The sequence below is a fragment of the Dendroctonus ponderosae genome, unplaced genomic scaffold (assembly GCF_020466585.1).
Source record: "Dendroctonus ponderosae isolate FM_Combo_2020 unplaced genomic scaffold, Dpon_F_20191213v2 Dpon_F_20191213_1, whole genome shotgun sequence".
Classification (NCBI taxonomy): Eukaryota; Metazoa; Arthropoda; class Insecta; order Coleoptera; family Curculionidae; genus Dendroctonus; species Dendroctonus ponderosae.
The window spans coordinates 58,080,518-58,104,440 of record NW_026017110.1 but is presented as its reverse complement, the minus strand read 5'-3'; the positions used below and the strand labels follow the sequence as shown (position 1 = coordinate 58,104,440).

General features: G+C 34.5%; 3 protein-coding genes and 1 long non-coding RNA gene across 7 annotated transcripts in view; 2 read left to right on the top strand and 2 right to left on the bottom strand.

The window, feature by feature from the left end:
* The window catches only part of LOC109532804 (major facilitator superfamily domain-containing protein 10), a 49,278-nt gene extending 36,326 nt beyond the window's left edge, over positions 1-12,952 (bottom strand). The window contains exons 1-6 of one of the 2 annotated variants that reach the window (XM_019897868.2): positions 12,337-12,951; positions 12,115-12,273; positions 10,999-11,181; positions 10,693-10,942; positions 10,474-10,641; positions 9,884-10,384 (exon numbers count right to left, since the gene is read on the bottom strand). In XM_019897868.2, the coding sequence (XP_019753427.2) occupies positions 10,158-10,384; positions 10,474-10,641; positions 10,693-10,942; positions 10,999-11,181; positions 12,115-12,273; positions 12,337-12,774 (1,425 nt within the window). In that variant the 5' untranslated portion in view covers positions 12,775-12,951 and the 3' untranslated portion in view covers positions 9,884-10,157. Of the gene's footprint in view, positions 1-9,883; positions 10,385-10,473; positions 10,642-10,692; positions 10,943-10,998; positions 11,182-12,114; positions 12,274-12,336 lie in introns of those variants that run through there. The other variant, XR_007282546.1, reaches the window with a different exon arrangement.
* Positions 340-8,563, top strand: LOC109532803 (gamma-1-syntrophin). Its single transcript, XM_019897867.2, has 9 exons — positions 340-953; positions 1,036-1,240; positions 2,697-2,856; positions 2,908-3,033; positions 3,094-3,437; positions 3,490-3,648; positions 3,699-3,923; positions 4,699-4,902; positions 4,955-8,563. The coding sequence occupies exons 2-9, from the start codon at positions 1,043-1,045 to the stop codon at positions 5,060-5,062; spliced, it is 1,524 nt and encodes a 507-aa protein (XP_019753426.1). The 5' UTR covers positions 340-953; positions 1,036-1,042; the 3' UTR covers positions 5,063-8,563.
* Positions 12,953-13,505: 553 nt separating the features above from the next.
* On the top strand, positions 13,506-23,727 carry LOC109532791 (arfGAP with SH3 domain, ANK repeat and PH domain-containing protein). Of its 3 annotated transcripts, XM_019897844.2 has the most exons (16): positions 13,507-13,994; positions 15,815-15,887; positions 15,948-16,351; positions 17,562-17,647; positions 17,951-18,113; positions 18,285-18,558; positions 18,612-18,836; positions 18,891-19,113; positions 19,173-19,353; positions 20,020-20,319; positions 20,387-20,506; positions 20,576-20,630; positions 20,720-20,920; positions 20,977-21,167; positions 21,457-21,507; positions 22,408-23,727. In XM_019897844.2, the coding sequence occupies exons 1-16, from the start codon at positions 13,869-13,871 to the stop codon at positions 22,708-22,710; spliced, it is 2,976 nt and encodes a 991-aa protein (XP_019753403.1). In that variant the 5' UTR covers positions 13,507-13,868; the 3' UTR covers positions 22,711-23,727. The 3 variants fall into 3 exon arrangements, with proteins under 3 accessions (XP_019753405.1, XP_019753403.1, XP_019753404.1); XM_019897846.2 differs by lacking the exon at positions 20,720-20,920 and having other exon boundaries at positions 13,506-13,994; XM_019897845.2 differs by lacking the exon at positions 21,457-21,507.
* Positions 13,993-17,955, bottom strand: LOC125502530. The gene is made up of 3 exons (XR_007280302.1): positions 17,720-17,955; positions 14,257-14,384; positions 13,993-14,185 (listed from the first exon to the last, which is right to left on the bottom strand). It is a non-coding gene; the product is annotated as an uncharacterized LOC125502530 (long non-coding RNA).
* Positions 23,728-23,923: the final 196 nt, after the last annotated feature.

The following is a 23,923-nucleotide window of genomic DNA, read 5'->3' as shown; positions in this document are numbered from 1 at the left end:
GACACTTCGGTGCAAGATTATGCCAAAATTCCATGTTTTCCGTCCCGTTTTTGCTCATTTCTCGGAGGCAAAATGAGCAAGAACGCTTATTTGTATATCATTCTAGGCAGAAATAAATGACCTTTTTAGAAAGTGAACCATCGAGAAGGAAACGTTGGTAGTTTTTCAAAAAATGCTTGAATTCAAGAAGTTTTAGATTTGCATGTTTTTTTTTGAGTTGCAAAATCCACTTGAACATGACGCTGATTTTTTGGAAGTTTCTCAAGAACCATTCGAGCCCCAGAATTCGTTTTGGCATCGTTGGATAGAGAATTGAATGGGGGGGTCATGAACAGTGAGTTCAGGCATCGTTCTACGTTGAATATGAAACCAACCCTTTTTGTATTCAATGGTTCTTTTGCAAATATCTTAAAAACGGTGCCAGATGCGACAAAAATATTAGAGACGAGAAAGTTTCAAAATCGAATAGAGAATCAGAAGAAAAGCAAGAAAGCTCGAATTCAGTGGCGCAACATATCAAATTTTTAACTTTAACATCCTGTATCTTGGAAACCAAGCCTTTAGGCATACGCTTATATAAACGCTTCGACTTATTTATCCCGAATCTCCAGAATAAAACTAATTATTCTAAAGCCAACCCTGTGTAAAGGGGAATCTGGGTCAAAACGTTCCACAAAATACTCGACCATATATCGATTGGCTGTCTCTTTTTATTGCAACGTTTGGGGCCCAACGCATCGTTCAGACGCAAGACATTTTAAGGTGTCGCGTTTAATTCCTAAAATCAAGTTGATTTGTTTGGGGCCCTTTAAAAATGGCTGGTACTCGAATATCGAAATTACAATTTTCGATCGAATCGTCCAAGATTCAGAAATGTAATTTAAGCAAGTTCAATTTACAATTTATGTAGAAGCATCTGGTTCCTCAAGAGGCATATTGTTGATACCAACAAGGTAGGTAACATATTGCATAAGGCATAACTAAAAAAATCAATTTGCTTAACACTGGGATGAAATTGTTCAACAAATTTTCCAGCTACAAAATGAAAATCAACGCAATAAGAATGAGCACCCCCATAGAAGAGAAGGTGGATCAGAAGTTGAAAGTTCGCACTGGAATGGTCACAGTTAGTGATGGCAAGAGTAGGCCAACACCAGTTCAACTTCACTTGTCCATGGAGGTTCTTCGGCTTCAAAAGGAAGAACCCATTCCGATGGACTCAAAACCTTTGAACTCGAAGGTACCAAGCTTGCAATAAAGTAGCATATCAACTTTTACAAAATTCATTTTTTTGTCTTGTTTTATTTGGTGTTTGTATGCTGATCGTTGTAACCCAGAAATTAATTGTTATGCTTTATAAATGGGAAAATTTAGGGCAAAAAGATTTGTGGGTGGAAAGAAGGTAAAAAGTCACTCTAAAACACAACACAAACCAAGTTTCGATAACGGGCAAAAAATAATAAATAAATAGATAAATGCGAAAGCATAATTTTTCCAAAAAAATAGCTTTTTGACAAATTACAATTAAAATGTGTTTTTGGCTTATAGCTATGAAGCACTTCAAATACTGAATTTGTTTATTCTTGTTTTTTATTTCAAATGTTTTTTCTGTCCATTTTTTGTGCAATTTTTCAGTTAAGAATGTTGAAAACTTGGACATTTAAAGCAGACAAATTTCGCTTTTCACAAGGTTAAATTAAAGTCTGTTCTTGAGGTATAGCTATAAAGCACATCAATTTACCCATTTTTTTAATTTAATATTTTATCTAAATTGTTTCTTCTGTTGCTGTTTTTCTGAACGTTGAAAAACATTAGCAAAAATGAGTGGATTTGGGCTAGAAAACAACAACAATGAAGTGATTCATCGTTGAAAAATCCTCTATAGGCTACACATGCACATTTAAGTATGCCAAAAATTGAACCACTATTGCTATACAAATAGTTTCGATAAAGACCATTTTAATCAGGAAATGTGGTTCTTTGATCTATTTTTTTCCTGTTTCAACCATAGCTGGTTGTGTGGATTTTTGGACAAAAATTTTGAAAAATTTTCAGAAATCTAGTCGCTTGAATGACAATAAAGGCCAACGCAATTTCGAGTGACTAATCTTTAAAAATCCTCTGTAGAATTATTTAATAACTCCAAATTTTGGGGCACTGTATTCACCAGGACAGCGAAATAATGTCGATAAGGCGCCTTTTAAACAGAAAATGGGCTCGAAATTTTATTGAAAACATTCATAACAAATTGTCTTTCAGCAGCTGCTTTACAGAAACAAAATATCGTAAACATTTGTATACACAAAAATAAAATAACATTGAATTTACATCTTGTCAAAAAACAAATATACGCGTTTTTCAAACCGCTCCTTAGACATCGGGATTTAGAACAAAAACTTGGCCATCGAATAGTGAAATATTAAAAAGTGAAAAAAAATGTTTGTTAAAAGTTGACTATTCATCAGCACAACTTTGAACAAACATGCTCACTTCTTTCGAATAGACACAGTTTTCAGTCATGATTTCCTTCACTTTACTAGTAGTTAATTTTATGTTTAAACGCAAACCTAAATAAAAGCCTTCTCAATATTAATTTGAAGCAATCAAATCATCAGTAATCAGTACTCAACGCAAAAATAGGCGAATTTCAACAAAAAAGGTACGATTGAGATTGAGTACTATTTTGGGGTTTGTAGGAGAGGATGGTGCAAATTCATAGGCAAAAAGTTGGCGGTCTTGGTCTAAGTATTAAAGGTGGTGCCGAACATAAACTTCCAATACTGATTTCAAGAATTTATAAAAATCAAGCTGCCGATCGGACTGGTGATCTTTTCGTTGGAGATGCGATTATTAAAGGTAGTTTCTTTTAAGAAACAAAATTTTCAAGTATTTAATGATTGCTTGTAGTTAATGGGGAATACATAACTGCATGCCCCCATGATGATGCTGTAAATATTTTAAGAAATGCTGGAGATTTAGTAGTATTGACTGTGAAACATTATAAGGCTGCCACACCGTTCCTGCAAAAGCAAGGTAGATAATCCCAGATAGTAAAAAAATGAGTGAAAAATGGAAACAACATTAAATTTATAGATGACAAAGATTCTCAACAGACTGATAGTAACAGTGAAAAGGAAGCTTCCGATGAAAGTTTTCGTATAACTTCAAACAGTACTAGTAGTAGACCAAGTTCTATTTGTTCAGAAATGGACCAAGAAACAATTCAAACACATTGGGTTGATATTATTACCGTGCCTTTGATGATGGCATATGTTACTAGATACATATTTGGTACCGACAAGTTGAGACCGAATTCGTTTGAAGTTCGAGGATTAAATGGAATCAGTACTGGCATAATACATTGCGATGATTCTGCCATTCTTTCTCAATGGCTTAAATTTATTAACGATAATATTATTGGACTAACTAGTCTACAAGTGAGCGTTTCAATGCGAATTCTGAACCCATTTTTTACACGTCGTTTTTCAGATGAAGTTATACAACAGAAACTTCACTGTTTCGGATCGGATAGAATACATGGGATGGGTAAACGAATGTGTTCTGAACAACAACCAACCTTGGCAGAATTATAAGCCCCGATTTCTGGCTCTTAAAGGAACAGATCTAATGCTCTTGGACTCTCCACCAGTAAGCAAATGAAAAAATCCTAAAACTCGATTGTAATTTGCACTTTTCAGCTTAACTTGGCCGACTGGAATAAATGCTCACTGGCATTCAAAGTTTACCAAACAATGTTTAGAATAGTTAAAGACTCGGAAAATGTTGATGAAAGGCAGCATTGTTTTCTAGTTCAGACATCGGGGCAAGAATCTCGATATTTTTCTGTTGAAACCCGACAGGAATTACTGAGGATTGAAAATGCTTGGCATTCTGCTGTATGCAATGCTGTTATGAAATTAGGCGTAAGTATCAGAGTGCCTTCACAGAAACATTATTTGGCAAATTGTATTGCAACACTCTTTCCTTAATTTTATTTATGTATCAAATTATACCATAGGGAAATATGCTTCATTTTGCAGTCATCTCAAGCACAGAGGTGCAAATGAGGCAAAGTAAATCATTTTGTTTTCGACTTCGAAATAAAGCCCCAGCCAAACCAAAACAAAGAAGATTACCGATTGTTTAGTTTTTTGGATATTTTTTCACGACGTCCAATAATTTGACTTATTTAGTTAAGCGTTGCAACAATGAGCTTTAGGGCTTTTTTAGGCCATCGTGGACAAGAATTTCCGCCAAACGTTTCACAAGCATGAGTGGCTTGCATCTTCAATCAACATCAGCTCAATTTTCCACTATAGCCTAAAAGACCGAAAAACTCACCAGGTTTACGCAATAGTCGCAAAAGCCTAACTATTTTGTTAAAGGTTGCAAGTTTGGCAAAATTACTGGTTTTCTGTTATGGCGGATGAACCCCAAGTGAAAATTGCATGACAAAGTCATTAAACAACGAGGTGTTGCATAAGTTTCCTGCTAATTACGCAATGCTAAAGCACATACGACAAATTATTATTATTGTTATAAGCGGAAAACATTGTTATCTCATCTGAGAAGGTATTAGCGACTTCAATAAACGAGGCATCGTAGGGTGACACGGTTAAAAAAAATAGTGACTAATAAAACGTATGCAATTATACTACATATATTATAGTTACAGGGACAATTTTTTGTATTTTACAGACTAAGACTTTTACGGTTAGCAGTAATGGGAAAACTGCAGGATTGACGCTGGATTGGAATTTGGGATTTTCACTGTTTGAGGGCGACTCAAAAACTTTAGTCTGGCAATACAAATTCTCACAGCTTCGCGGTTCTTCTGATGATGGCAAATCGAAGCTCAAGCTTCATTTCCAAGACATTGACACTAAAGCCATTGAAACTAAGGTAGCCGTCGACTAATCAGCAAAAGAACTTACTTATAAAAGTTTTATTCTAGGAATTAGAGTGCGCAATTTTGCAAAGTTTGCTTTATTGCATGCACGCATTCCTAACGGCAAAAGTAGCGTCTGTGGATCCCGGATTTCTATGCTCGACACTTCCATAGGCCATACTCATTAAAAAATAGATTAATAATTGAAATAAGACCCAACAAATTTCATTGTACGAACGGTAAGTTTGGACTAAACCAAATTAGATGACTGATTTAGATATCGTGTTTTCCTAAGACTGCGGTTGTGTAACAATGCGCCCTTGCTTTCTTCAGCATTTGAGTGATTTTTAATGATCTGATAGATGTTAATATTAGCTCTTGAGGATATTTATATGTGCTTACTTAATAAGTACCTACTTCATTTTTTTGTCGCTTGTGGAGCAAATCACACAGAAAACTGTCTAATTGCCATTTAACGGATTAGGGGTTGATTTTTTATTGATATAATGGCGAACGTTTTTGCATTAATTTAAACGTTTCAAACAGTCCCGATAATATACGACCACCTGAAAAAAATCTTTTTTTCCTTACTGAAATAAGTCTTCCAAATGCATTTCATTTTGCAGTTGCAATTTAGTCTTATAAGACCCGATAATTTAATTTAAATGAATGCAGTAATGAATTAAAACCACACTGGAGGTAAACAGTTAAAAAATTCCTTTACAAATCGCACTCATGATATACAGTGTGCCTGCTATAAGAGCGTCATTTTTTCACTACCTGCTGGGCAATTTTCGTCTAGGTAGTAGGCCTGAATAAAATGTAAAAATTCAGATCTTCTCAATTATATTTCATTAACTATTTGAGACAGACAACTCGTTTGAACACATTTTAGTAACTTTGCCCTCTTTAGCTTGGGTCCGCCGGTATATTTCTTTGAGGCAGCCAATTTGCGAACTTATCTATTATCGTCCTTTTCTCCTTTAACACATGGAAAGTAAAAGAAGCTTGTTAAAAATTTATAAAATCCAACTTGAAAAGCGCTAAAACAGGTAATATTTAAAAACATGATGTCCTCACACAATATAGGTATTAAGTAGGCACATTGTTATTATGAGACAAACTATAGCTAATCTACTTACATTTCCCCGATACATTTTCACCAGAACACATCACTCCGTATTTAATTGTTGCCTAAAACACACACGATTGAACAATTAAATCGCTAACTTGATCTCACACTCGACGCGCCACAACTCCAAACAAATTCCTCAAATAAACCAACGTTTTTTTTTAGTATAATAGTCTAAAATGGCAAAATCACCGCTTCTGAATGATCTACTAAACCATTATTACTCTCGTATACGTTAACTGGTACGTATATGAGAGTAACTCATGAAATGTGTTTTTTTTTCACTATTTATTTTGTTGTCGACAATATTCCTAAAAAGGTTCAAAATATCAAATCACATTATTCCGGTAATAGCAAGTCAACTTCGGTTTAGCTGAAATATTATCTAAATAAACAAACGGCCTGCATGAAAACGAGTTTATTTTAATTGTTTACACAAACATTGCCATTACTTTTTCTACAAAAATTTTGTTTTTATGCAGTTGGAAACCCATTAGATGCGAAATTTGTCTGGAACAAATCCCGCGACAAAAAGTGTTTTTGCCATTATTTATACCAGAAATGGTAATAAAAATGGTTGCTCTTTTGCAGAACTGTTTGTATAAACACGGCGAATAAATAAATATAGTTCGTCCGCACAAAGTTCAGCTAAACGAAAGTTGTGACTCATTTTTGTTGTTATTTGCTCAACTGAAGGGATGTTTATATGAACATGCTCGTCAATTGAATAAACCAGTCCAGAGACATTTACACACATATTTTCCATATATATTTCCGTAAAGCAGCTCATCTAGTAACTTTCTAACTCAATAAACCGAGCCAGAAAAAGTTAACAAATGTTTTCTTTTTGTTAGACATTTTATACTAAACAGCGTCTGCATTCTTCAGCATTACACGCAATTAGTAGGCTTTAGATTTGCCAGTATTCTAGTGATTATGGGCTGTAGTTGAATAAGTATTGGTATTCTGCACACTGTATAGCATATATAAACTCATTGTTAAGAAACATCACAAGTGTCTGTAGTTAAAAAAGTCATCGCATCAACATATCATTATAGTGTAATAATAAATGGTCAATCTTTTCATCAATTAAACTATATTCTAACTAGTATAGGTATTAGGTAATAAGAGATTAGCATATACTATATGATCGATCTAATTTAGGAACCTGTTCTGGTTTTGTTAGTTAAATTATCAACTCTTAATTATGCAGTTTGCATAAGGAAAACTGAATAAAAAACGAAAAATTCTCTTGACTCGGGAAGCAATTTGTTGATGAAAAAAGGCATTCTGAAAATTTTACATTCAGAATTATTGTGATTCTGTAGACTACACTTTACTAACTTAACCAAAATATGGTTGATATTATTGTTAATTATTGAATCGAAATTTTAAAAATGTGTTATAAAGTTATATTATTTAGGTGTCGAACTTCTTAGGAAATTGTACTTTAGTGTGTTGATTTGTACATCTCACGAGTTGATGGCTTATGCAAATATGTATTGAGCTGTATTAGTTGTTATTCATTTACAGAGAAGTAGATCAATTTACGTCAAGAAAAGCACTTTATTTAATTAGCAGTTTCTCTAGTTTTCTTGGATGCCAAATATATTTAACGCGATCTTTCTGATTGAAACCCAGGGAAACTTGAAAAACTCAGCCAAAACAGTAATAGTAATATTAATTAATCCATAACGCATTTTGAATGACTTTGGAGCATATAGAGCCTGCATTGGAAGCAAATGAATAACAATTAATGTTATGACTATTTAAATTAAGTGTGAAGTAAACTATAATGGTTGTGATTTTAATGCTAAATTCTTTGTATGGGCCATGCGAAACAGTTTCACAGCATGACCTGCTTCACTTCTATCGTCGTAGTAATTCGAAGCTAACTTGTGCGTACAACTAGTCAATTCTAAGGACTTTGAGATTGTTTTTAGGCATAACATCGTATGTGGAAATTGGGACTGTTTTGTTAGAACATGACGATTACTCGTTAGTAGTTGGGGCAAGAAATAAGTGTACATACGAGCGCAAAACATTACTATGATTCTTTTAGAAAACTTCAGCATCGACTCTATACCTCAACCTTTCAAGCAGTTAACTTTCTGTAATATATCCTGTCACCTACGAATATCCTGGTTTACTATAGGATAATATTTGTGTAATACCTTAAAAGAGATAATTGTTCGTTTACCTACTGCCTGTCACCATATATATCAAAAGTAAGTGTAAAGGGGTTTAATAATCAAACCTTCATTGCTTCTACCTAGTTATAATTGGCAATTTTTCAAGTTAATTCAAAGCGAACCGAAATATCGCCAGTTATAAAACAACGCAGTGCAAGTAAAAATGGGTTCTTGGAAATCAACATTGTCTAGCAATTTCACACATATGTCCCCTTGCTAAAAATTTGATAAGAATCACCTTAGATTGAAGTTGCATTGCCCAGTATGACCAAATTGTTCTGTTGTTATTTTAATGTTACCAAAAATTAATAATCGTTGACAATATAAATAAATTTATTTAGTACCCTTTAATGAGTTGTTTCATTTTTCAAACCTGCAAACCTCAGAGTTTATTTTGCGGAAAAATCGAAATCCGTAATAAAAAATCGAAAACTGCAAACTAAACAGAAGTGGGCGAAGATGACGCAAAACAATATCACCAAAGTGCAACAGTACAAGGTTTTTAGAAAAGCGCAGCAGTTTTACAAAAAATATTTTAAAATAAAAACCAGTATGACGATTAAATTATTCTGTTGTTATTTTAATACCAAAACTTAACAATCGTTGACAAGATAAATTTATTTTATTTAGTACCTTTTGAGTGGCTTCATTTTTTAAACCTGCAGACTTTAAAGTTGGATATTTCGCTAAAAAAAAATTGAAAGGGATGCAAACTGGAGCAGAAATGGGCGGGACAGACGCAAAAAATTACACCAAAGTTATGAACAGTTGCTGATACAACGTTTTTTGAAAAGCCGCAGATTAAACTTGCAAACTTTATCAAGGATGTTTTTTTATAGATATATAACTTTAAATTGAAATAAAATTCATGTTACTGGCTTTATTGAAAATACAATTGTATGCCATTTAGCTTAAATATTATTTGGGCCAAATGGACGCCGAGGCTGGCTCGAATGAAGAGCAATCCACGAAATAAATCCAATTTTCGACCACTTTAATTCCACTAGACCATAAAAACGAAGCACAACAAACAGTGAGTTTTTCTGGATATAGCGTCGTCTCAATAATGGCTTTCGGATTTTCAGTTTTCATCGCACCAAATTCGGCAATTTATTTCGAAAATTGCTGTTCAGTTTGCCAAACGCACCGTGTGCTCTACGTTCGTTTTACGGTCGACATAATCGTTTTTGGCTCAATTTAGAGCGATGAAAGTCCAGAAGCCATTATTGAGACCCCGTTATATTCCGAAAAACTCACTATTTTTTTTACTTTATGGTCTGGAAGAAGTTTGGAAGTGGTCGAAACTTGGACTCTCAGATTGCTCTTAATTCGAGCCGCGGCGCATTAGACCCCAAATCATCTTTAAGCTATAATGGCATACAATTCCCTTTTCAATAAAGCCAGAACCATAGCGTTTACATGATTTTAGTGCGTTTTATTTCAGTTTAAAGTTCTATACTTCTAAAAAACACCCTTCAGTTGGAGGATTCGCGGAATAATTGCAATACGTAATCAAAAATCAAGTTGAGCAAACTAAAACGGAAATAGACGAGGAAAACTAAAAAAATAACAGTAAAGTGACAATTGATTGCAGCAACACGTTTTTTTTTAGGGAAGCCGCAGCACTTTTACATCTCACCAAAGAACCTAAACAAACAACACACGACAAAAAATATATAAATAACGTATATTGCTTTAAGTATTTTGCATTTTTATGTACATAGATATATTAATTCGGAAAATATTCTATATTTAACAACAAAAAAGAGTGACTAATACTTCAGTAAATACTGACTCAATAAAACAGAGCAATCACTATGGGATTAACACATTCCTGAAAATGTGTTGTGTGGGGGATTGTTCTCGCGACGAGCAGCTTGTAAAAAGCGCAAAATGTTACGATATATAAATAATACTATATAGATTTGGAAGTTAAAGCCACCTATTAAACCTTGTCTTTTAAGGCCAAAACTGGCCAGAATAGGAAGATGGATCCGATTAAGTAAGTGATTTTGGATCCAACGCCCCAAAACGCGATGCTTGCAACAATCGGTCCTAAAGCCCGTGCTAGAGCGCCTAAAGATCGAAAAATACCCATAACGGTGCCTTTTTGTTGCTCCGTTCCATGTTGTGATGCCAGAGTGGTGATAGAAGGAACCACCATAGCTGTTGCTAAAACAGCCGAATATACACCATATACATTTTTCATTTACGTACGCAGTAATTCACTAAAATTAAATGGAATAACAAGCATTACTTACAGACAGCGTACAGGAACAGTCCAAAATATAAGAGCAAAGGTCCGGTTGCGAGCCCAACCGAGATGAATGATGGAATGATGATCCAAAGCCCCAAAATGCCTGTTGAGCGCGTTTTATGAGGAGGGACTCTTCGAACAAACGCTCCTTGTATGATCGCCATTGTTAAACCTACATGTAAATATAAATATATAGAGTGATTTTAAATATATGAGGTCTTACCGATGGCAAAGAACATCCACCCTTGTTGCATTGAAGTGTAGTTGAATACGTGGTGTGTTAAGAAAGTTAATGTAAACTCTAGGCCGCTATATATGAATAAATAGACAAAATATATCAATCCCAGTCTTCGAAGTTCTTTTAAGTCTTGGCTTTTAATATTCTTTACGGCAGTGAATTGAAATAAATCTTTAACGTTAATTAGGGTTTTCGCATGGTCTAGAGTAGCCGCAAAATGTTTGGCACGTTTTTCCTGTAAACAATCGCAATTCAACCAAAGAAACAATATGGTTTAAATAACGAATATACCTTGGGAAGCGATTCCTTGAAAAATATTGCAAAATAAATCACATCAGCAATGGATAACATAAGAGCGAATAAGGCGGGAACAACAAACCAGTTGCCAGTTTTTTGCTTGGCCCATACGGCAAATATAGCCCCTATCATTGGCCCCACAATAAAACCAAGAGAAAACGCTATACCAACTAAAGCCTAAAATTAAAAAATACATACAGAATGTTATATATGTGTGAAATATTTTAATGAGCATGTAACAATAAGCGAATACATAAGTTTTAACTGAAACTCCTCACTCACTGCGCTCTCTCGACAAGTTCAATTATTATCCATCTTTTGAATGACATTTTTTAAAGGCTTTGGTTGAGTTGAACGAGAAAAGGTCGCCCCTGGCTTATTTCGAAAGCGAGGACGTGATCAACTCAAGTTTTAGACAAGTTGTGACAAACGCACATCAGTTCGAACAATTCATTTAAAAACATGTATTAGTTGAATATTAAATAGCGACGAGGAGCGAAAGAAAACACAAATATTCAATAAATAGTTAATTATTTTCGGCATTATTTTTTATGTCGCTTGGACCGTCTTTGATAGGATCTAATAAATCACCGCTTAACATTTTACGCTTTCGACTTTTAATCCCATGTTGCCCGTTAAAAAATCGTTTACATAGCAGTGTTAAAATTAAGTATCCCCTAGAACAGTGGTTCCCAAAGCGGTCCCTGGGATCATTCAGGGGGTCCTTGGAAAATTAAAATCGATTTTGGGGTCCCTGAACAACGCCAGGGGGGTCAAGGTTTAATATAAATTAATAGAATAGAACCATTTTCAAGCAGTCAGACTCAGAGGACAGATGCAGATGAATTACTACTAATGCATGAGCAACTTATTGAATTATCCACCAATAAGAAGCTGAAGTCACTGTTTAAACAAGAGCGAGAATGTCTGGCTACAAAAACAGATCCCAATTTTATATCCAATATTAAGGGTTACTGTACAGAAGCTTTTAAATCTTTTGTGTAGTTTTTTACCCAGAGCCCATAAGAAAGTTTTGATTATGAAAGGGGGTCCGTGGGACAAGTGTTCGGGAACCACTGCCCTAGAAAAAGGGCTACATGGAGGACTTACCATTCCTTTTCCTCTAGTGTTGATTGTAGACACATCAGTAATAATTGCCATGCTTATAGAAACATTTCCTTTGCTGATTCCCCCGAGGATGCGAGCCAATATAAAGAGTACAAGATTGTTCGACAAGGCCCATAGTACATATGAGAGGGAGATTCCCACCTTTAATCAAAACGTGGCTATGAAAATTAATGTTCATACATTGTCGGCTAATGTTAATCTTACCATACAAACAAGCATGACTATTTTTCGGCCGACAACATCGGATATGCCGCCAATGATGGGTGATGTGACGAATTGCAGAAAGCTAAACATCGACCCAAGAAAGCCTCCAAACAGTACCGAGTTAAACTTATCCGGAGCCCCGACCATTTTTTGGAAAAAGTAAACTTGGCGTGAAAGCCAGGAGTACAATCCTGTGGTGTCATTTTCCCTATAATGGTCTAGGAGCGATGGCAGCAAAGGTAATATCATTGTAAAGGCCAATAAATCTAATAAAAGGGATATAAAAACCACGTAAAACGTTCCGTGGACTTTTTCTTTGACCTCTTTCATGTTGGACGGATGTGACACTGCAGCAGACTTCTTGTTAACGTTAATATGTGAATCCAAACTGGTTAACTTTCTAATTATCGAGTATCTGCTCGGGACATTTTTGTTCATTCAAAAAAAAGATAAAATACTTGGCATTGTTCTATTGCCGAATTAAGCCGAATCATATATGAGCGCAGTTGGTCAAATAAAAATAATTAAGTATTTCAAACAACACATTGTTTTTAAAGAAAAATAAACATGTTTATGCGTGTTTCTTAGGTTATGTTATGACGTGTTATGACCTTGGACCACACGTTACATATTAGTACTGGGCTAAAGTAGCGGGAGAGAGACAGAAAAGGTAAATAAAATGAGCATTTTTTTAACTAAATATATTTGTGTGCATGCTTTATGTTATCACTTATGCATGTGTTTATTTGATATAAATTAACTAAAATTATAAATGGCTAAATTATATAGTAAATAGAATTAAAAAAGTAAATTTGGGAAAATTAGACCTTTCTAGACTAGTTTTTGGGTTTTTAGGCAGTGCGCAAGAAAACCATATCCATTTCATTTATATTTTTTTAAAATAAAAAAGTCTGAACGACGCCCTTTCGTTGAAATTTTTGGCAGTTTGGAACATACCCTGTTTATTATTGATTATATGTGCTTTGGCTCCATAATCAATAGGGATGTTTATTGATAAATCAATTTAATATTTCGTTTTTGGGATCGGCAAAGCCGATTTAAGGCATATGGCGACTATCGGGTTTCTATGCGTGTGAGCGGTGGTACATGAGGTGGAAAAGAGATGAGACTAGATAAAATTAGTGGAATGGGAGGAATCTGCAGCGCGTTGACATTCCATGGATCAACCAGACGAAACCAAAATTCCCTAAGAAGAAGAGTAATCATAACTTTGATGGTTCCCGATATTTTTGCATACAAATTTAAAGTTCGGATTAGTTGGTGAATTAAATCAGTGATTCGGTGAATTTGTTGTGAATAAAACCCGTGTGAATGTTCGTGGCAGTAATAAATAATGGGGAATCAGCTGAAATACGTTGAAAATTAGGACAAGGTTTATACCAAGCAGCCAATCTGTGAATTAAATAATGATAATGTTTGTGAATATTGTGTTTATTCTTCGAATTGTCGATTATTTGAAAGTGTGATTTGATGAAATTTTGATATATTTTTGCATTGGATCATCGTGAAACATGCCCACGTTAATAGGAGTTTCTGAATTTGTCGAGGAAACCAGAGATGACTACAATTCGCCTATTACATCAACATTTGTTTCGCGAATGCAACAATGTAGAAATACTATTACCACATTGGAAGAGGTAAGAATAGCTTTCCTAGGAAGGATGTAATAAATAACAAATGATTAGTTCATTTCCTTTTTCCTGGTTGTTCACTGTATCTAATCCTGTTGACAGTTTTGCAGCATTCGACATAGGCAATATTGACAAAAATGCCCCATAATTTACATAGGATTTGCATTCATAAGTTGTTTTTGATTTACCTCATTGTGCTTAAATTGAATAAATAACTGATAAATGAATTAGAGATTATAATCATTCTTGAATCAGTAAATACTCTCACCGACTTAAAACTTGTAACACTTATAATAATATAAACAATATTCCTGGGTTTCAATCATTTATTTCGATCACTGTTTATTCATCTTTCTTAAAAGTCGTTTCGGTGTTTTTCCACCATCATCAGTTTGTCTGAAACAACCAATTGTTAAAATATTACTTCCATACATATACATGAAATGTTATCTGCTAATCAATAATTGACCATTTTTTTTGCACCTTTCAACCCAAATCAAGTAGCAATTTGAAATTTTCTCCATGTTTAGAAGACACTTGATTTTAAAGATGCTGAAAGTTTCATAAAAATAGACCAGAATCCTGATTTTTGCGGTTTACTAAATATCGGTATCAAAATGGATTCATCCAACTGCGTTCACTCCAAAAAAATCACATTTTCCAAACGAAAACAACCAGCAAACATCGAATTTCCAGCATCTTAAAAAAACACTTGATTCTAAAGATGCTGAAAGTTTCATAAAAATCGTCTAGAATCCTGATTTTTGCGGGTTAAGGAATCAAGCAGCAATTTGAAATGTTCACCATCTTTAAGACACTTCGTTCTAAAGTCGCATAAAATATCTGACCAATTAAAAACGCCATCGGAAATAGGATGCACGAGACATGCTTTAGTCCAAAAGTTTTGACGGTTTTCAAAATGCAGTAGGCAAAGAGATTTTTTTCATAATTATTATTGTATGTTTATTTCCTGTAGGCCTGGGTAACAATGTACTGAGTTGTTGCCGCCCTCTGAGTTAACAAGTTATAACTTATCGGTTAATGAGTTATAATGCATTTATTAAAGATTTACGAGACCTGAGACTGGAATTTTTACATCTTAAAAAGGGCATCAACATTTTTTCTGAGTAACGTTCTACTATGTTCAAATAATTTAAAAAAGTTATCTAGATTTTCGCTGCAACAGAACTGAGTTCAAAGAAAGTCGACGAGTTTTCTTGTAATATCGATCTTTTAATTTTTTTACATAAAAGATTCAGTTTGCTGTTTAGAGACTTTTAGTTGTTTAGAAATATTGACCTAAAAGTGAAGAAACCCCAGTTTTAAAGAATTTTCCAGAAATAATTATTACTAAGCTATAAATTTATCTTGTAATTTTTCGCGTAAAAGTCCTCCACATCGTCAGTATTTTTAAGTGAAACTCTACAAAATAGAGCGTTTTTGAGTAGAAAGTGAAGCAAAAAAAATTCAGTCAAAACTAAAAAAACCCAATTTTTTAAACAAACTCTTATAGTCTTCAGAGGTATGGAGGTGATGACATTTCCAAATAATATGTTATAAACTTTCGATTATTCTGTTCGTTTTTTGATAGAAAATGGTTTTATTTTTGTTTTTGTAAATTGAGCGTTTAAAAGGGTCATTTTAAAAAAGTCATTTTAAAAATATTATTAATAAATGGCTCTTAAAATAAATCTAAAACAAGTAAAAAAAGTCATCAACATTTTCTCTATTTCTCTATATTTAAACTTGCATGCGTGTATACTAGAATTTAAATGAAATTATGTTAAGTATGTTTTAAAGCAAAGAAATATCTCCATCATTTCCAGACTCTTGATTACGACAGAGATGGGTTAAACAAAATGAAAAAAGCTGTTAAAGCGATTCACACATCGGGAATTTGTAAGTACACAAGTTGCTGTTCAAGAAAATAGTTGATTTTGACAAATAATTTTTTTTAAGGCCATGTTGATAACGAGTCATGTCTAGTCAAAGCCCTAGAAAAAATAGGCCAGAATGCAATTACAAAAGAACATGAAGAAACTATAGGCAATGCATTTATTAAGTTTGCCGTTGTAACGCAAGAACTGTCTGCCCTTATGAAGACTTTAATGCAGAATTTGAACAATATCGTAATGTTCCCCTTGGACAGTTTGTTGAAAGGGGATTTGCGCGGAGTAAAAGGGGATCTGAAAAGACCCTTTGATAAAGCTTGGAAGGACTATGAGAGCAAGTATGCTAAAATTGAGAAAGAGAAGAAGCAACAAGCGAAGGAAGTTGGATTAATCCGATCAGAAATTACTGCTGCGGAAATAGCTGATGAGATGGAAAAAGAGCGACGTCTCTTCCAGCTGCAGATGTGCGAAGTAAGTGGCTGAAGGCTTTAAATAAAAATAATTCTTGCCCATTATCGTCTAAAATTAGTAAATAACGCTAATTTGGAAAATATAATAATTAATATTGGGGAATAATTAATTTTTAATGTTGAATTTTCCAATATCACCTCATTTATTGCCCCAGCAACTTCTGTCTGAACACATAACTAATAAATAAATAATTAGTAAGTCAAGGCTCGTATGCATGCGGTCTTACAGGTTTCCTTTAATTAAACTGTTCGAAATCCCTTCACAATTGCGCCAATCTAAATCAATAATGTACGCAAAAACTTACAAAACATTTAATCTTTTGGCTCAAGTCCAATCGTTGAAATACTGTTTTATTTCGGGATTTTACTGCTTTTTTTTTTATCGACATTGAATTGAAACATGAACGTGCATAATACATAAAACTTATTCACGGACATATTTATCTTTAGGATGACTATATCAGTTTTCTATATACTGTTATAAGGACGAACATATGTAAGCAACCAAATTTGCATTGCAAAAAGATTTGCGCTGTGATTTGAATTTTCAAGTAGTCAATACGCATCATGCAACCAAAAACGAAAAACCCAGCGAATTGAATGTTGAATTTTAAATAAACCATCAATAAAACGGGACACAGCATATATATTTCACATTGTTTTAATTTGATGCGGTTGGAAAATAACCTACGTGGATTTTCACTTTTTTTTAAATATCTGTAGATTGTTGAATTACTTTTCCATTTAATATGCTTATTTTTTCTGTGAAATTAGGAAAAAACGGTGTAAATTAGAAATGTTGATTGAACGAAAATTTGGTTACCCAATTTCATTACCTCATTGCTACTCGTATTGTCGTGAATCACCAATTTTACGGAATCCTGACTTCTGATTGCGACAGACCGTAAATCCGGAGGCCGTAAACAAGTTCCGAGCTTGTTGCATTTGAAGGATGAATTCGGTTTAGCAACAATCACGGTTTGTTAGCTTGGATTGGGTTGTTAAATTAAATTAGGCGTTGCTCTATGGTTTTATTTATTTATCCGAAAACAGGTTATTTTCGTGTTTCTAATGGGAATGCTATGCCAATTATTGTAATTTAATTAAATTGTTGGTAATCAAGCATTGTTGGTAATTAAATGTTTATAGGCAGTTCATAAGAAAATCCCATACATGTTTGGAAACGAAAACTGACATAATTTTTGTTACAGTATCTCATTAAATATAATGAAATCAAAACCAAGAAGGGAATAGACTTACTTCAAAGTCTTGTGGAATATTATCATGCTCAAACCAAGTAAGTAAATGCCATTAAATTGTGTGATTTAACCACATTGTTGAAATCTTGTTGCCTATACCCATTACCTACATCAAAGTGGTATCCTGCACGATTGCACTAATAATCGGGGGGCTCTTACGGCAGTAAATTGTTCCTACTGTTAAATTCCACAATATTTTTTATTAAGAAATAATCCTCATCTGCTGTGAATCATGGCTATTATCCCGCATAGTATGAATTTTTATGTTATTTGACTTCGTGATTAATATTTACTTTGTACATCTTGGGAACCCGATTTGCTATGTTCAATATGTATTTTAGCTACTTTCAAGACGGTCTAAAGACAATAGAACATTTTGGAAATTATGTCGCAGATTTAAGTATAAAATTGCAGAAAATCAAACAGGCTCAAGACGAAGAAAAGCGAAAGTTGACCGATTTGAGAAATCTCATTAAGTCTACTCCGAATTTGGACAAAGGAGATGTAAGCACAAAAACTATTCAGCGATCGACGCAAGTAATCTGTTAACTTATTAAGCGCGCACAATTATCTAAATCTAATTCGTTTAACGAAAATTGCGCGTTAGCAAATTATTTGCTTCGATCTGTGGATACATTGCACCAACAGCTTCTCTAATAAAATTTTTTCCTTTAGCCATGCTCTCAATTAGACAAAGGAGCTGCAGGCTACTCACTGCATCAATTGCAAGGCGATAAGCATCATGGGGTTACCAGAACGGGGCATTTACTGAAAAAGTCTGAAGGAAAAATGAGGAGAGTTTGGCAAAAAAGAAAATGCAGAGTACAAGCCGAAGGCTACTTAGAGATCTGCCATGCCGATGAAACCAAACCTCCTACAAGAGTGAATCTACTGACGTGTCAAATAAAAATTGTCCCAGATGATAAGAGAGGATTTGATTTGATATCCTGTAAGTTTCGTGAACACTTTGAGGCTATTGCCTTTTTATCTTTGCCCTTTTAGACAATAGAACGTACCATTTTCAAGCGGAAGACGAAGCTGATCAGCGAGCATGGATGTCAGTATTAATAAACTGCAAAGAGATGGCCCTAATGAAGGCTTTTGACGACAGTGGAAAAACCGGAAGGGATAAAGTGAATAGTTTTAGGGAACTGCAACAGGCCATCATCAAGTACATACAAAAGATACCTGGAAATGATACATGCTGTGATTGTAATTCGCAAAATGGTAGAAATTATTTAGTAAGTCACAGCCTAAAGAAATTATTTGGTTTTTTTCTAGATGCAACCTGGCTTTCGACGAACTTTGGCATTATAGTTTGCATAGAATGTTCAGGAATTCACAGAGATTTAGGTGTACATATTTCTCGGATTCAGTCTCTAACTTTAGATAATGTGGGAACTAGTCAGTTAGTATTAGCTAGATTTATGACGAATCATATGTTCAATGACATTATGGAAGCCCGCTTATCACCAAACGATAAACCAGATCCTTCTAGCTCAATGTCAGTAAAAAATTTTGAATTTTTTTGGGTAATCACTTGATTACTTTTCATGATTTCAGGGAGGAACGACTTGGTTTTATTCGGGCGAAGTATGTGGAAAAACGGTTTGCCATGACAACGTGCTCCTCTGAAAGGGAAAAGCTATTCGAGCTTGAAGAAGCTGTTAATCGAAGCGACTTGGGCTTGTTGCTGCAAGTGTTTGCAGAAAACGTTGATTTGGGGGCCTGCTTACCATCATCCGTAAGTTTTGACGCTGGTATAAATAATTAAACTATTTTCTTTAAGATTTAGCGAGTTTGGCGCCAGGCCGATTTTTATGTGCGTTTATAGTTTATAGCTCACATTGTCGAAAAGCCTTCTATTCACCGGCGTTTTTTGATAATGCAGCTATACAAGGTGTTTAGGGAGTACACAAATAATAGCTAAAAAATATTTTATATAAAAAACTGGGATATTTGCAAAAAATAGATAAGAAGGTCGTTAACGATATTCAGTCATTTGCTTCATTAGTATTACGTGCATTCCTGTTGCTCCTTAAATTTAAAAATGCTCAAGTAATTGGTGTGTATTTTGTGAAAGAAACTTACCTGTTACTGAACCTGTAACTACCTGTTAATGAGAAAAACAAACCGCTTTGGATTTCATAAAAAAATTGTTAAAGTATTTTTGACTATAAAAAAATCATGATTTGAAGCAAAGATAGCAATTTTCTTTACGAATGCATAGGTATTCCAATAGGCTAGCTACCAGTCAAAGATGAGAAAAAAATTCAATATTTGTCTTATATTCTCCAAGTGAGCCTTAAAAGGATTAACGCCAGTTTTGATTGTCCTTGTATGATTGCGCATAGTGGATAGATTTGGTTCAGTGACTGAAGCATACATTTAATAATTTGCAATTTTCTAGAAATGTGGTGAAACAGCTTTGCACCGAGCCATAATAAACGAATCGGGTAGATCCCTTCACATTGTGGACTTTCTGATTCAGAATATGTCGAACGCAGCTTTGGATAAAGTCACGCATCCATCGCCTATCCCGGAAATTAGCGGCTGTGATACCGCGTTGCATTTATGCGCTTTGTATGATAAAGTTGAATGTATGAAATTACTGCTGCGCAGCGGTGCTGATGCAAATATACGAAACTCGCATAATAAAACACCAATGGATATAGCGCAGGAATTCGGGAATCCAACTTGTCAAGAGCTGGTAAGGATGCATTTTATTGATAAAAGTTTTCTTGCGTAACTGACTAATCTGTGTTATTGCCCGGTAGTTGCAAAATGCTGCTAATAGACTGAAGAATTACTTCGATAACATCAATATAGACTGGAATTTATCGCACGACGATGGATCTACTGATTTTTCTGATGATGAAACGATCATTGAGGATCGAGTGAGTGTTCTCTTGGCTAGTAGGGCTAGACCCTAAGCGTGACTTGATATATTCTTGTATACTTTCCAGAATGGGTCTCTAACTCCCGAGAAGAAAAACAGGTCTCGACCACCGAGTTACTCAGGTAATTTTTCCTTAGTGTTATACCTCTAAGTCATAAATAACGGTCGTTCATTATTCATTGTGTATTTGTAACTAACCATTTTCACCTAGCTCCCAGTGTTCATGGTAGCATCAAAAAGAGGGTAGCTCCTTTGCCGCCTCCCACGAATTCGGGGCAGTACGGTACTCTCCCCAGTAGTCACAGTAGAACTCCTTCAGATCCTATAGCCGCAGGATATCATACATTAAATCACACTCACAGACGTTCTCCAAGTAGCGATTCGAGTTCGAGCAGATCTGTGATACCCATTGGTAATAATATTGAAATGTAACAATTGCGGCTTAGAGCAATGTTTTATTCCTTTCAGGAAGCAAGCTAGTCATGCCGGATTGTAAAAATATAGATAAAATGGCAATGTTGCGGAGGCCGCAGAATCCTCCACCTCCCGCACCTTTGAACCGACTTTCAAATGGCCGATCTAACGAAAGCATTTCTTCAATGGCTTCAGATCTAGACGTATCTGGAATGAGCCATAATCCAATTCCGCCGCCCCGCAGGGTAAGTTCGATTCAACCGCTGTAGAATTATCAATATTCGAATGTTTTTGTTTGTGAAAGTTTGCTGATTTTGTTAGTATTGTGTTCGTATTTCTAAATCTAATTGAAATTAAATTTACTCATTTAGTCAGTCGGTTATTATTGTTTCTATTTTTCAAGAACAACTGCAGTTTCCTATTAGTCCCTAATTTTACATGGCTAAACTTTGATCAAAACCGCGCGCAGTTTTCATAAGCAACAACTAAGCAAGCATTTTATTAGTAAAATATTTGAGTTGACTTGGTTTGCAGAGACGGAAATGCCGTGTGGAAAGTTTTACTGAAGAGAATGATTCTAGTCTGGTAAACAAGCATTTTGAGTTTGAATGCTATCTAACTGCACCTGTTCTTGACCATTAAATTGTCTAATTCACTTCAGCTTAAACATACAAATTTTGAAAATAGTGAATTGCAATTTTATTATGGTCTTGCTGTTTAAACGTTGTCGCATGCTGGGTGGAGTTTGTTCAGTGTTCGCCATGTTCTTAACGAACCCGCTTTATTAATGTTTTTGCAAAAGGAAAACATGCGAAAATTAAAAACCCTATTAGACCAAAATATGGATTTCAAGAGACCTGATTTATATAATTTAAGGAACGGTTTGCTTTGTGTGTTGTTCTATCAGCGGGTTTACTGATTTGGATTTTTTTGCAAAATCCACATGAAAGTTACGAAATTTCACTCTAGAGTTTGCTGTATTTGTTTGTCCGCCTAGTTTTTCCACGTTCTGTATATGTAAAATTGCGTGCACAAAACTTTATAAAAGAAAACGCGTTTACTCAACGCAAAACTTTTTAATAATCGTGTGTACGGTATCCGTTTTGTTACCTAGTTTACTCATATTTGAATCATTCATTGTTATAACGAGGTGGATCTCACTTTAACCCATTTCATTATGTATATGCAAAAATATATTCGGACAGTTTAAAACGGCAATTTTATTAGACCTATCTTCTATTCTATTGAAGCGAAAAATTGTGTTGTGCAGTATTGCTTCCGTACCAACAGAAGACAATTATAGTTTTTGTTGCTTAACCGCACTCTCTCTGAAGCCGTTTTTCTTTGCTCATCAGCTCCGTTTAAAGGCACTGTATACACGCTCTTGAAATTGATGTTTTAATTACTGTCCAATACAATTTTGATCCATCAGTAATCTTGAAAATTAGCCCATTTTTAATCATAATTAAATTTTTGGTTTTAAAGGCATCCGACTCTCCGCCACAAAGAGTGTCATCTAGTCCGATATCAACAGTATGTTCACCTCGTTCGGTGCCCCCTGGTCGTTTATCATACACTTCAAATGGAGGAGCAGGTTTGAGAAGGTGTAAAGCGTTGTATGATTGCGCTGCTGATAATGAAGACGAACTATCTTTCCAAGAAGGAGAAATAATTATCGTTGTGAATGAGCAGACAGATGACGATAATTGGATGGAGGGAGTACTTGAAAATGAGCCTGATAAAAGCGGTATGTTTCCCATAAGTTTTGTTCATATGCTACCTGATTAATGACCGCTAAGCGCACAGCTTGGATGTAAATATTAAGAAGTTCAAACGTATATTTTTGTGTCATGTGATCTACGAACACGTAGGAAGCTCAGAAGCTATAGTTCTGCTGTTAGTTGTTTGTCTAGTTCTAATCCGTCAGAAATTATACGTGTGTTTGCTCATTGTCTATTAAATACTGATTAAATTTTGCTGAAAAAAATGAATGCGTTTAAACAAAGCTAATGTAAATGTCAGCACTGTTAATTCACCACACATATAACCGTTAACTTCTTAATTCTTATGCCAACCTTCTTTAAAACAAAGTATTTTCTTCATTAAATTAAATCCTAATCGGCTTAGTACTTTGGGACGAATTATTGTCCTTGCATTAAGGAGTTGTTCTGTATCATATATACTATTATTGTCTCCTGGCGGAAAATATAGCAGTGTAGCTATAGTAAAAATAATATATGTAAAAATGTAATTACTTACTTCGTTTTTTTTACTTTACTTTTTCATTATTTATTAACTTACGTGTACGTCAAGGGAAAAACCAGCGCATCTATAAAACTCATAAAGTATGAGGCATTTTTCAGTTCTTAAAACTCAACGGGCAGTTTGATGTAGAATTCAAAAGCTGATGTTTTGTGTGATTTTTTATATTCAAGTAAAGATATATTCTTGTACACGGTGGTTTAAGTGTGAGACTTTTCAATTGTAACTTCAAACAAAAGATGCGTAACAAGTCATTTGTAGTATTTGATTTTTCATCGAAGGTTATATCTTTATTCGGATCATGTTATTTTATTGCCATATAGTTGAATTGTGAAAGTATTACTGTACCGAAATAACGTATATTGATAGTTTACTGTGTCTTTTACCATGAATACACGTTATTTTTGTAGAAAAGCATTATTATAGATTCATTGTGAAATATTTTAAAACCAAAGATAATAGGAAAGCTATCTGACCAGTTTTCTTTAATTGCTTATTGTAAAAACTGAAATAAAATTATAATACCTATATCTGACTGGTTTACATGCTGTTTTATTTCTCAATAAATCCCACATTTATTTTTTTTTGATCCGTGAACATCAGAAACGTTATCAAGGTAAGTATATTAAGCTGTAGAAGTTGTCCAAAAAGTGTGGAAACGTTTGAATATCTCGAAAAATACAACATGGAGCGCAATTAAAAATACGCTCATTTACAAGAAGCAATCAAGTGATCAAAA

What these genes read in the sequence shown, in the direction of transcription:
- LOC109532791 (XM_019897844.2), top strand. Translation starts at nt 13,869, where the DNA reads ATGCCCACGTTAATAGGAGTTTCTGAATTTGTCGAGGAAACCAGAGAT. An exon ending in AGGATTTGATTTGATATCCT is followed by an intron (nt 18,559 to 18,611) that starts GTAAGTTTCGTG and finishes TTGCCCTTTTAG; the next exon opens with ACAATAGAACGTACCATTTT. An exon ending in GGGCCTGCTTACCATCATCC is followed by an intron (nt 19,354 to 20,019) that starts GTAAGTTTTGAC and finishes GCAATTTTCTAG; the next exon opens with AAATGTGGTGAAACAGCTTT.
- LOC109532803 (XM_019897867.2), top strand. Translation starts at nt 1,043, where the DNA reads ATGAAAATCAACGCAATAAGAATGAGCACCCCCATAGAAGAGAAGGTG. An exon ending in TTGGACTAACTAGTCTACAA is followed by an intron (nt 3,438 to 3,489) that starts GTGAGCGTTTCA and finishes GTCGTTTTTCAG; the next exon opens with ATGAAGTTATACAACAGAAA. An exon ending in TGCTCTTGGACTCTCCACCA is followed by an intron (nt 3,649 to 3,698) that starts GTAAGCAAATGA and finishes TGCACTTTTCAG; the next exon opens with CTTAACTTGGCCGACTGGAA.